Source organism: Neofelis nebulosa, chromosome 1 (assembly GCF_028018385.1).
Source record: "Neofelis nebulosa isolate mNeoNeb1 chromosome 1, mNeoNeb1.pri, whole genome shotgun sequence".
Taxonomy (NCBI): domain Eukaryota; kingdom Metazoa; phylum Chordata; class Mammalia; order Carnivora; family Felidae; genus Neofelis; species Neofelis nebulosa.
In genome coordinates this window covers 238,933,851-238,946,070 of record NC_080782.1, presented here as the reverse complement: position 1 = coordinate 238,946,070, position 12,220 = coordinate 238,933,851, and the positions used below count along the sequence as shown (strand labels likewise).

At 41.5% G+C, this 12,220-nt stretch overlaps 1 protein-coding gene across 2 annotated transcripts in view; it reads left to right on the top strand.

The window, feature by feature from the left end:
* Positions 1-12,220, top strand: part of NUP58 (nucleoporin 58) — a 50,644-nt gene that overhangs the window by 4,920 nt on the left and 33,504 nt on the right. For both annotated transcript variants that reach the window (XM_058689636.1, XM_058689629.1), the window contains exons 2-5: positions 308-450; positions 4,066-4,215; positions 4,901-5,038; positions 8,613-8,723. In XM_058689636.1, coding sequence (XP_058545619.1) covers positions 308-450; positions 4,066-4,215; positions 4,901-5,038; positions 8,613-8,723 — 542 coding nt within the window. The remainder of the gene's footprint in view (positions 1-307; positions 451-4,065; positions 4,216-4,900; positions 5,039-8,612; positions 8,724-12,220) is intronic.

Here is a 12,220-nt window from a genome sequence, read left to right as displayed (position 1 = left end):
GAGCCTGACGCGGGCTCAAACTCCTAGACCGTGAGATCATGATCTGAGCCAAAGTCGGATGCTTAACTGACTGAGCCACCCAGCGCCCCCCCCATTGTATTTTTTAAGGCTACTTTTATATGTGACTTATTTTTAAAGGGAACAGGAAAATATTTGAGTTTGGTTGGTTAAAAATGTTAGTTCCTTTTGTATTCTCTGGAGGCATATTGAATATGTTAAATGAAAGAAGGTAATTAACCTCGAGCTTTTATTTTTCTTAAAGAAATCCTGGCTCTAATAGACTGTCTCTTGGTTTTTTTGTAACAAGCAACCCTTCGGTGGGGCTCAATTTTGGAACTCTTGGAAGCACTGCAACTCCTGCAACTACATCCGCTTCCTCAGGTGGTTTTGGAACTGGCCTCTTTGGACCGAAATCTACCACTGGCTTCACTCTGGGAGGAACAAATACAGGTAAGGAGGCTTGTCACATTTGCAGGGAGTAGGTGTGGGCTATTCTTCAAGTTCTGTTCTCTGTCCCTTCTCTTTACAAGGATTGTCATTGGCGACAGACCGAGAAAATGGTAAATACCAAGATGAAAAAATACATTGGCATGTGGAATTAAGGACCAGTGATAGGCCCGTGTTGGTTATAATCTATTTAAAAGAATTTTTTTTTAATGTTTCTTTCTGAGAGACAGAGAGACAGACAGACAGATCATGAGTGCGGGAGGGGCAGAGAGAGGGAGACACAGAATCTGAAGTCGTCTTCAGGCTCCGAGCTGTCAGCCCAGAGCCCGATGTGGGGCTCACACTCGTGAACTGTGAGATCATGACCTGAGCCGAAGTTGGATGCTTAACTGACTGAGACTCCCAGGCGCCCCAGTTATAATCTATTTTTGTGTAAAGAAGGAAAACACACACATTTAAAGAATTAAGTAAGATCTCTCATAAGAAAAAAAATGTTTTTGTAACTTGACACAAAGATGGCATACCTCCTTAAATACGATGAATAAAGTAACAGTTTGTATATTAAATTATATAATGCAGCGTCTTACCTTAGTCAAGATGAGTTTACCAATTTGGACTTAATTGAGCATACGTGGGACAGTTAGCATCTGTTTTACTGTAAAATTATAATTTGCCTTCCTAAGAGATGTTTTAAGATTTTGTATTATTAAAACAACTGTCTCACTGGGAAAAGGTAGACATTTCGATAATAAAAAGTTTGTTTTTTAATACTTACGGGCATTTTATTATTAAGTTAAAAATATGGTTCACTGGTACTGCCATTTAAACAGTTTACTTCCTTATTGACTTTTTATTCTCTACCCTCAGGGCCTCTTGGTCTCTGTTACCACCTTTTGCATTGACCTTCCAGCTTTGATTGCAACATTTCACAGCCACACATAGAAAATGTAAGAACTGCAGGAGTAGATGTGACACCAACCAGGGAGCTTCTTGAAATAGCTCTGTGTGCCATTGTTTTGCTCAGAGTAGCTTTTTTTTCTCCTTGCCTGATTTTGTTAGAAGCAGTAGTTGTTTGCATTTTATAAATTTTATTTCCTAATTAATCAAAATTATATACAGCTTGCAATATGAAAACCAGTGCTATAGGAAGAACGTTGGTGTTAGTGGTCATGGTGGGAGATACTGGTCGTCTGAGTAGTGTTATCACACCCTGAAGATGATTCCAAGTCTGCCCTTGTGATAAACCCCCAAAATGCCATCTTCCGCTGATGAATTAAATTTTATTTCTCTTTTTGTCTCCAGGAATAGCAACAACTATAACTACAGGATTAACTCTGTGTAAGAATTTTTGAGGAAAGATTCCCAGATCTGTGGTTTTCTACTCTGCTCGTAATATCTCACAGAGCTGGGGTATAGAAGGAAGCATGTAAGGAACCTAACAGAGATCACAGACACTCATCACAGAACCTTTCAGTACTGGCGTGTTTTAAAAAGTCAGTGACTTTTTAATTCAGAAAAAAAGCCTTAAATACAGAAGTGGTTTTTCTGTGGAAATTTCACATTACAGTTTGCAGTTGTTTGAGTCCTTGTAGTGAAGAAAGCACCACACTACATAGCTCAGAAGTCTTGGAATTAAACCCAGCTTATACCTCCCAAGTCGTTGTGAGGTCTTAGGTAGTCATGTAATATCTGGCAGCTTTTAGTTCTCTATAAAGTGAAAGTATTAGACTAGAAAGTTTTTCCTTCTGGCTCAAAAATACCCTCGTTCTCTGCAGTGAGATGCCAAATGGAACGTGAGTAACCAGAATGGCGATTAATAATGTCAAAGGAGAGGAATGAATGAAAGGACAGCGAGAAGCCTCAATTAAAATTAAATTTATTAATTAAAGTTAAACCAAAAGTTGAAATAAATTCAAGATTGGTGGACTCTTCTCATTTGGATGCTACTCACCTGGGATCAGGAGAAAGCATCGCACGTGTGTTTACTCCCAGCGGTTTGGACAGGATTGGCTTCAAGGACAAGCAGTTGCATTCTTTCATTTTCTGAGATGGTCGAACCCGTGCAGGATTTCAGAGCACTGTACTCTGGCAGGAACTTCTGGTTGTGGGAAGGACAATCCAGAAGCTTAGTTTCTGGCTTCTTCGTGCTCTCAGGAGAAGCCAAGATGCAGGTTGTTACACGTGTCTTCATTTAGTAGTTTTGAGCAGCTGCTGCTTCCTAACCGCGTGGCCTTAGGCGTGCATGACGGTTTGAGCATTTAGTATTAGCTGTTGGTGTGGCGGTGGTACTGGTGGTGAGGGCGGTGCGGACGATGTCAAGAACTACAGAGTGTGTGAGCAGGGCATTCGGTGTGTCCCGAGGTGAAGGTGACGGGCAGGTGTAGTAATATGTTCTTGTGTGATCTGATAAAGGCCGTAACAGATGTATGAAAGGCACCAAGGAAGGAAGAGAAAGAAAAGGGTAGAAGTTTACTTGGGGGGCAGGAGACATTATTCCTGATGCAGGAACGGAAAGTGCAAAGGCCCAGTTATAAAAGGACCGGGGAAGTAGGAAAAATACTCGGTTCTTAGAGTTCTGGATTCAGAGGTGGGAATGGTACGGAGAGGGGATTTGAGGAGCAAGTTGGGACAAGATAGGAAAGGCGGTTGTGTGCCAGCCTTTAGGCTGTAGCGTAGAGATAGCAGAGAGCTAACGGGAGCCTTCAGTCCGGGAGAATCAGCGGGGCATTATTTTTTGTTGGTATTCTCGCTTGTTTTTAAAGTAACTAACTGATTCAAAGAATAGATTAGAGGTTAGAAGGACTGACAGCACAGAAACAAATCAAGAGGTTGTGATAATAGTTCTGGAGAGGGAGATGGCCCGAGCTAAGGTTTTTGAAGATGCTTGTAACCCAGGGATATTTCTGCAGGAGCATTGACAGGGTTTGTGGCCAGTAGGATGTAGGAGAGAGGAGGGGCATCAGGGAGGGTCGTGGTTTCTGGCACGAGCAGCTGAGAGGACCACGGCAGGGGATTCAGGAGTGCTTTTGTCTAGGGGGATGCAGAGGTGCCGAGGGACATCCAGGCAGAGCTAGCCAGGGAGACTCCAGGGGGTGTAAATTAAGACCATGTTTCTGTGGTTGAAATTCTGCGGTTGGGAAGTAAGGAAGCAGGCCTGGTACCATAGGCAGCCTCATTTAAGAAGTGAACAGAGGAAGGAGATGGACGGAAGGAGACTGAAAGGAGTAGTGGGAGCTGAGAGAAACCCAGAACACTAGGCAGTAGAGAGTGCTGGTTTAAAGAGCCTTGGAGGGGAGGGGGAGGGAGACTTTTCTGCTGAGTATAAAGGAAGGGTAAATGCTATTTTAGGTACCTTCAGGGGTAGAGCTGAAAATGGATTTCAACATTACCACAGTGACTGGACTTTTTTTGCTGTTCTTCCATCACAGGGCCGTCTTTTTTAAGTGTGCACCCTGGTTTGGTCCCACCTTTTATATGTTACTTTTTCGTGCACGTACAAGTACATGTATCCTTGTTCTGTCTGCGAAAGTAGATGGACTCTATCTTTTAGGGATCCTGACTGAAACTGGCATGATGCACACTTATGGTGAAATAGGATCTGTTTGTCTGCTTGCACAGGAACGCCAGCCACAACATCCGCGTCTGCGACGGGTTTCAGTTTAGGGTTCACGAAACCTGCTGCATCTGCCACACCGTTTGCTCTGCCTCTCGCTTCTACCTCAGCTACTGGTCTTACTCTCTCGTCTGCTCTGACGTCAACTCCTGCAGGTGAGGCACCATGGGAGAAGCCGCCTTTTACGGTTGAATTGAACAGTTTTGTCGTTGGTGAACATAGGTATCCACCTTTATTAGCAAAGATAACTTTGGTTTCGGAAAGGTTTTATTTCAACCGTGAGGCGGTTTTGACCTAGTAAACCACTGATTTGTGAAGAAGGTCATCGCTGGTCCTTAAAGCAGGAGGGACCATCTTGGAGGTCAGTCTCTATTTACAGAGCAAAGCAGGGACAGAGTGAGAGGCAAAATGTAAAATTATTAATATCCACTTTGTTTTCAAGGAGCATTTTGGTGACAGGGAAGGGTAAAGAGTCCGCATAAATACTGCCTGGCTTAGGATTCATTCCATTTCAAAGGCGAAGTTGGTGTCCTGGGTGGAAAAACTCCTTATTACTGTCCGGAATCAGTTACCTGATACCATTGTAGTATTACCCAGAACTCTTCTTTCTGTCACTGGGTTTTGCTCTGAAGGTGGGATTTCTCTTTGTTCTTAGGTATATATATAATTTCATCTTTAATGAGTAGTTTTTCCTAAGTGAATTTTATCATGGACATGAAGGGTTGTTCGTTGTGTTTTTGTTTTTTTGCTTTTTGCATTTCTTGGGAACTGTTTTTATTTTCTCTGGTGTTCTTAGAAATGATGTTTCCTTATGAAGCCTTACAATTTCATTTTTTACAGCATCTACAGGATTTACCCTAAATAACTTGGGTGGAACAACAGCCACGACTACTACTGCATCAACAAGCCTCTCTCTAGGGGGAGCCTTAGCCGGTTTGGGAGGTTCGCTTTTCCAGAGTTCGAACACAGCAACATCAGGTAATTGATGGTATTTACATTCCAGAAATAGTAACTATTTATTTTGAAATTTACTTTATCTCTATTTCAGCCTTTTGAACAGATCATTTTATCTCTTTAACCTATAGATTTTTTGTTCAGTATGAACACTGAATTAAAAAATAATGTTTTTCATACATAATTAGACATCTTAGCCATGTAGAAGTAAATTTTTCTGCTCAATATTTTTATTTATTTATTTAGAGCACATGAGCAGGGGAGGGGCAGAGAGGGAGAGAGAATCTCACTCCGTGCTCAGTGCAGAGCCTGACGTGGAGCTTAATCTCATGACTGCAAGAATGACCTAAGCTGATATCAAGAGTTGGGCACTTAACCGTTTGAGCCACCCAGGGGCCCCTCAGTATTGACTGACTAGATAAGGAAGCAAAGAGGGGCCTGTTTAAGGAGGAGTAAACTATTCTAAATTTTTTTTTTTTTTTAATGTTTATTTATTTTTGAAGGAAAGCAAGACAGAGTGTGAGCGGGGGAGCAGCAGAGAGAGAGGGGGACACAGAATCCGAAGCAGGCTCCAGGCTCTGAGCTGTCACCAGCTCTGACGTGGGGCTCGAACTCACGAACTGTGAGATCACGACCTGAGCTGAAGCTGGTTGCTTAACTGCCTGAGCCACCCAGGCACCTCAGGAGTAAACTATTCTAGAGAAACTTGTCTTTTTAATAAAAGACAGTTGCTTAACTTGAATCGTTTAGTATCTAAATTCATTGTAAGACAACTTGACCTTTTAAGCTCTGGTTGTAAGAATGGCTTTCCATTAAAGACATCAGGAAAGGGTATTAGCATGTTTTGAAAGCAAAGTTTTAAAACACAAGTATTAAATTTATTATAGTCAGACAAAATACTGAAGTATCAATTCACTTGGCAGAAGAATACTTAATGTTTTCTATCTTAGATTGAGTTTTCATTTCATGCTTATTTTGAAATTGGCCTCATGTTAAGGATTCTACCTTAACATGTTTTGAATATTAGGAATGTATAATAGAGGAAACATGATAATGTATATAATGTAACACAGTAATATAATACAGGACAGCCATTGGGGCTATGTGGAAGTGAGAAAAGCTTTCCTCTGATTTGAAGACATTGTATAATTATCTCACATAGCAATATAGAATCAAGAATTTCTGTTTGGGGCGCCTGGGTGGCTCGGTGGGTTAAGCATCTGACTTGATATTGGCTTAGGTCTTGATCTCACGGCTGTGGGATCGAGCCCCGTCTCCGGCTCTGTGCCAAGCATGGAGCTTCTTTGGGATTCTTTCTCCCTCTCTCACTCTCTCTGCCCCTCCCCTGCTTGTATTCTCTCTCTCTCTCTCTCTCTCTCTCTCTCTCTCTCAAAAAAAGAGTTTCTGTTTCCTAACCTAATTTATGAGTTAGGAAAAGTTGATAACGTGTTGGGGCGCCTGGGTGGCTCAGTCGGTTAAGCATCCGACTTCAGCTCAGGTCTTGATCTCACGGGTTCGTGGGTTCGAACCCCACGTCGGGCTCTGTGCTGACAGCTCAGAGCCTGGAGCCTGCCTTGGATTCCGTGTCTCCCACTCTGTCTCTGCCCCTCCCCTGCTTGTGCTCTGTCTCTCCCTGTCTCAAAAGTAAATAAACACTAAAAGAAAAAAAAATTTTTTTTAATAAAAAAAAAGAAAAGTTGATAACGTGTTGAAATCACAGAATTTCCAATACATACGTTCATTTATAATGGCTATTTGATTTTCAAAAGTTTTGCTGAACACCTAATATGTGTCTAATAATTGGTATGTGGGAGAGATGGAGTATGACCTGATGTTTTCTATTAGTTATGGTTCTTTTGTGTCCTCTATTCAGATACTAAATTCAATGAAGAAACTCTGGGTCAGTGGAAAAGGGAAAAAGGAGTTTGAGTTCGTCAGGATAACCTGTAGAAATTTGTGGTGTTCAAGTTTGCTTTGATCTTTCAAACACTTATCTTTGTCACTGTTGTCTAACCTTTTAGGTACTCAAAATGTCTTCAAATAAACAAATCAGTGGATGACTATAACGTACATTTCCTTGCAGGATAAATATTTAAACATCTTTTCTAAAGGTTCCTGTGAGAGCAAAACACAAAAATAATAGGGGAGGTTGAGTTTTGTTTTTGTGTCTGTTGATGAGTTTTTAGGTCTGTTCTAATTTTTCTTAGGCTCTAGACACACATCAGTGCTTAATTTATGGTTATGCTAACCTAAAGATGCCATTGACTTTAAAAAATTAACGTATGTTTAGCATTGTTTTTTTCACACATTGCCAGTGTTTGAATCCAGCTTTCAGTCATCCTGTGCTCAGATCCAGTACATCCTACTGTTTCTCTAAATAGCATACTGTCCATATTGTCAGCTTGGGAACGCATGGACTTCTGTGATTTACCAATGCAAGGTCTCTAAAATTTTGCTACTTGATTCACAAGCATACATTAATAATTTAAGATTAACAGTCTAGCCCCTTCAATTCCTTTTGTCAGTCAGGTGGGATTTAAATAAATGAATTTTCTTTTCTTTCTTTTTTAAGGTTTATGAAAAGAACTTGGGAGTATGCAGTTTTGATGATGTTTGAACTGTAAGGCTTCCAACTGTCAGCTCTTTAAATTTCATTAATAGTAAAACTTTTTGCTTTATATTAATACTGAAACCTTACAAATCATTACTGTTTTATTTATCTGTCCATCCCCACCTTTACTGAGGTATAATTGAGAAATAAAATTGTAAGATATTTAAAGTGTAGAGCATGATGATTTGATACATACATATACATTGTAAAGGGATTCTATCAAGTTAATTCACACATCCAATACTAGGTAATTTTAAAAGTATATGATTCCAAAGCCTGGTTGGAAGACGTGAAGCGTTCACCTGAAAGTGTACAAGCTAAAACTGCTTTTGTAGAGAGGGTTTAAAAAGCAACAAATAAAATCGATTGTTCACATGTATTGAATTAACCTACACTCTCTGATCCTTCTGGTAAAGAAAAACTGATACAGATCCGTAAATACAGAGAACAGAGTGATGGTTGTCAGAGTGGGTGGGGTAGGAGGATGGGCAAAATGGGCGAAGGTGAGTGGGTGGTGCAGGCTTCCAGTTGCGGACTGAACAAATCTCGGGGATGAGCGGTACAGCCCAGGGAATATGGTCAGTGGTACTGTAATAAGGTTGTGTGGTGACACATGGAGTAGCTACACTTGTGAACATAGTGTGATGTGTTGACTTGTCAGGTCACCATTGTACACGTGACACTAATGTGACATTGTGTGTCAGCTACACCTAAAAAGATTGCCTAAAAAGTAAAGAAATCAAAATTACATCATCAAACTCCTTATACCATCGGATCCCAGCAAGACTATCAGTCTTTGTTCAAAGCATACTCTAGACTTGTTCTTGTTATTTGCTTAAATCAAGTATGAAGAAAATCCAGGATCCAACTTAAAAGCAATTTGAATGCTTTGGTCATTAAGGTGAAATTATGAAGACTTTCAGTGAAAAATGAGGCAGTGGATGTTTATCCCTCTGGGCTTATAAATAATATTTGGTTTATTTGTAGGACTTGGGCAGAATGCTTTAGGCTTGACTTTGGGAACCACGGCAGCTACTTCAACTGCTGGCAGTGAAGGCCTTGGTGGTATAGATTTTAGTAGCTCATCAGATAAAAAGAGTAAGTAATGTTACTATAATTTTATGTTCTTACAGTGACTTAAACTCCTGTGTCTGGAAGATGTTAGTTACATATTAAGTAGTAAAGTTTTGACTTTTTTTTTTTATTTTTTTTTATTTTTATTTTTATTTTTTTTTAACGTTTATTTATTTTTGGGACAGAGAGAGACAGAGCATGAACGGGGGAGGGGCAGAGAGAGAGGGAGACACAGAATCGGAAACAGGCTCCAGGCTCTGAGCCATCTGCCCAGAGCCCGACGCGGGGCTCGAACTCACGGACCGCGAGATCGTGACCTGAGCCGAAGTCGGACGCTTAACCGACTGAGCCACCCAGGCGCCCCAAGTTTTGACTTTTAAATTTGATTGTATTTCCCAAATGATGCATGTGGTGTGTGTTTAAGATTTTCTTTTTGTAGAAAACTGAGATTTGTATGTGCATATGCCTTACGTAGCTATCTTCACGTGTGTATTAATATATATTCTTAAGTTGGGATCATGAGCACATACTACAGTTGACACTTGAACAACACGCTTTGAACTGTGCAAGTCCACGTCTGGGTTTTTCCAATAAGTAACAGCACCGGAAGTGTGTTTTCTCTTCCTTATAGTTTTCTTAATAGTGTTTTCTTTTCACTAGCTTATCTGATTGTAAGAATACAGTGTATACTATACGTAACATATGTAGTGTGTGTTCATTGATTGTTTATGTTATTGGTAAAGCTTTGGGTCAGAAGTAGGTTATTAGTAGTTAAGTTTTGGGGAGTCAAAAGGGAGTCAAAAGTTATATGTGGATTTTCAACTGCCTGTGAGGTTGGCACCCCTTAACCCCTGTGTTGTTCAAAGGTCAACTATATTCCTTTATTTATAACCTGTTCTTTCTCATGTGTTCTATCAGAAGTATTTGCCAACTCAGTAATTCTTTAGAAATATTTTAATGTAGCTTAATATCAGTTTTATGAATGGATGTATCATTAGCCATCATTCTATTATTAATATTTGTTTTTAGGTCTTCTGGGAAGTATCACTGTATCGGGCATCTTTATAGGGAAAGGCAACATAGTATTGTACTTTAAAGATGTACACTCGGGCTGAAATTGCCTGGGTTCAGATCTGCTCAACTGTTTACAAGCTCTGTGACCTTACTCAAGTTGTTTATGCCTCTGGGCTTTAGTTTCTTTATCTGTAAAGTGGGCCCAACATAACAGTACCTACTTCATGGTGTTGGTCTGAGGATTACTATTCATAAAACTTCAGCAGAGCCAGGCAAACAGTAAATGCTGTCTAGGTGTTTGCTTTTAGTATAACTTTTCATTCATATTTTCAGTTAATTTTTTAGGACAGATAACCTAGCAACTGAATCATTGGTTTGGAGAGAGAAACAATTTTGGAGACTCTTAGTGTATATTGTGAAATTACTTTCCAGAAAGGTTTTACCAATTTATTTCCCACCAGCCAGTATGAAAATGCCCTTCTCGGGGCACCTGGGTGGCTCAGTCGGTTAAGCGTCCGACTTCAGCTCAGGTCACGATCTCGCAGTCTGTGAGTTCGAGCCCCGCGTCGGTCTCTGGGCTGGTGGCTCAGAGTCCGGAGCCTGTTTCCGATTCTGTGTCTCCCTCTCTCTCTCTGCCCCTCCCCCATTCATTCTCTGTCTCTCTCTGTCTCAAAAATAAAATAAACGTTAAAAAAGAAAATGCCCTTCTCGCTATGCTCCTGCCATGCTGGGTATTCTTTTTAAAAATGTCAATCCAGATTCATTTTCAAAAGTTTTTTAGTGTTGCTGGTTCCATGTGTGTGATTGTTTGTTTTGTTTTGCAATGTCTCTTCTGCCTCTGATGAAAACATGTTCCCTAGGGCATATGCATGTGCATTGCATTAAAACCCCATGAAGAATTAAAAATGAGGCAGTAGATGAAGGTGTAAAATGTGCTGTGTCCATATGTGAGAATTTTTTTGTTTTGGACATGGTTATTTTTTTAAATTTTTTTTTTTTTTTTAACGTTTATTTATTTTTGAGACAGAGAGAGACAGAGCATGAACGGGGGAGGGTCAGAGAGAGAGGGAGACACAGAATCTGAAACAGGCTCCAGGCTCTGAGCCGTCAGCCCAGAGCCCGACGCGGGGCTCGAACTCACGGACCGCGAGATCGTGACCTGAGCTGAAGTCGGCCGCTTAACCGACTGAGCCACCCAGGCGCCCCGGGACATGGTTTTTATTGTGAAGAGATACTACGCTAGGGTGAAGTACTATCCTAAAAGTTGGCAGAATCCTTTTTTTTTTTTACGTTTATTTTTATTTTGAGAGTGAGAGAGCATGCATGTGCACGAGCTGAGGCAGGGCAGAGGGAGAGGATCCCAAGCAGGCTTGCGCTTGATCTCACGAACCGTGAAATCATGACCTGAGCCGAAATCAAGAGCTGAATGCTTCACCAATTGAGCCACCCAGGCACCCCTGGCAAAATCCTTTTAAACTTAGAATATTTAGGATTGTTTTTCTTTGAATGAAAATTGACTAATTTCTTTTTTTTTGTTTTAATGTTTTATTTATTTTTAAGACAGAGACAGAGCATGAGTGGGGGTGGGGCAGAGAGAGGGAGGGAGACACAGAATCCGAAGCAGGCTCCAGGCTCCGAGCTGTCAGCACAGAGCCCGACCCGGGGCTCGAACTCACAAACCGTGAGATCGTGACCTGAGCCAAAGTTGGACGCTCAACCGACTGAGCCCCCCAGGTGCCCCGAAAGTTGACTAATTTCTAAACATAGGGGTGTATCTCTTGTTTTTAGTTTTCTGCGTAGCGACTCCATACTTAGAAAAAACCTTAGATATTTTAGCAGCTTAGTTTTTTACTCAGCTAGAGCAGCTTGGTACCCTCCAACTACTTTCATTCATGAAACTGCTTCTCTCTTTATTGTATTTGCTTTTAGGCTCCATGTGAAAGGGCTGAGTGAGGCAAAGGAGGAAGAGAAATGTCAGGAGTTAATCTCCCCGCTTTTTCCTGGGCCCTCCCTCCCTTGTCTTCCGCTCACAACCTTGGTGAGCGTTGAGCCAGAGGAATACGTGGAATAAGCACACGTGACTTCATGTGCCACCTCTGGTTCCCTGTCATCTGCTCCTACGTGTCAAGGGGTTCTTTTTTAACCTGAGGCTTTCTGTCTTTCTAGTGGCTGCATCAGTTAGCCTGGACCTGCGTTACTGGATTTAATCAGATCAAGAGTGGTAGGAAGCAAAGTTGTGTGAGGAGGCGCGGTATGGAGCTGGGCCTGGGGATGACGATGATCTTAGCCCTTTTCTGAGGAGCTGCTGGAAGGCCAGCTACAGAACAGGACGATGAGATTCCAGAGGTCACCAAGGGCCTTGGGTGCCACGTTAAGGAGCTTTGGATTACACTGGGGACGGCTGAGACCTCGCAGGGCTGTGATGTGGGTGATGTGACCTGAGATACGTGTTTGAAGAAGACGGTTAGGAGAGCCACGTGGGAGATGGTGTGCAGGAAGGCAAGAGC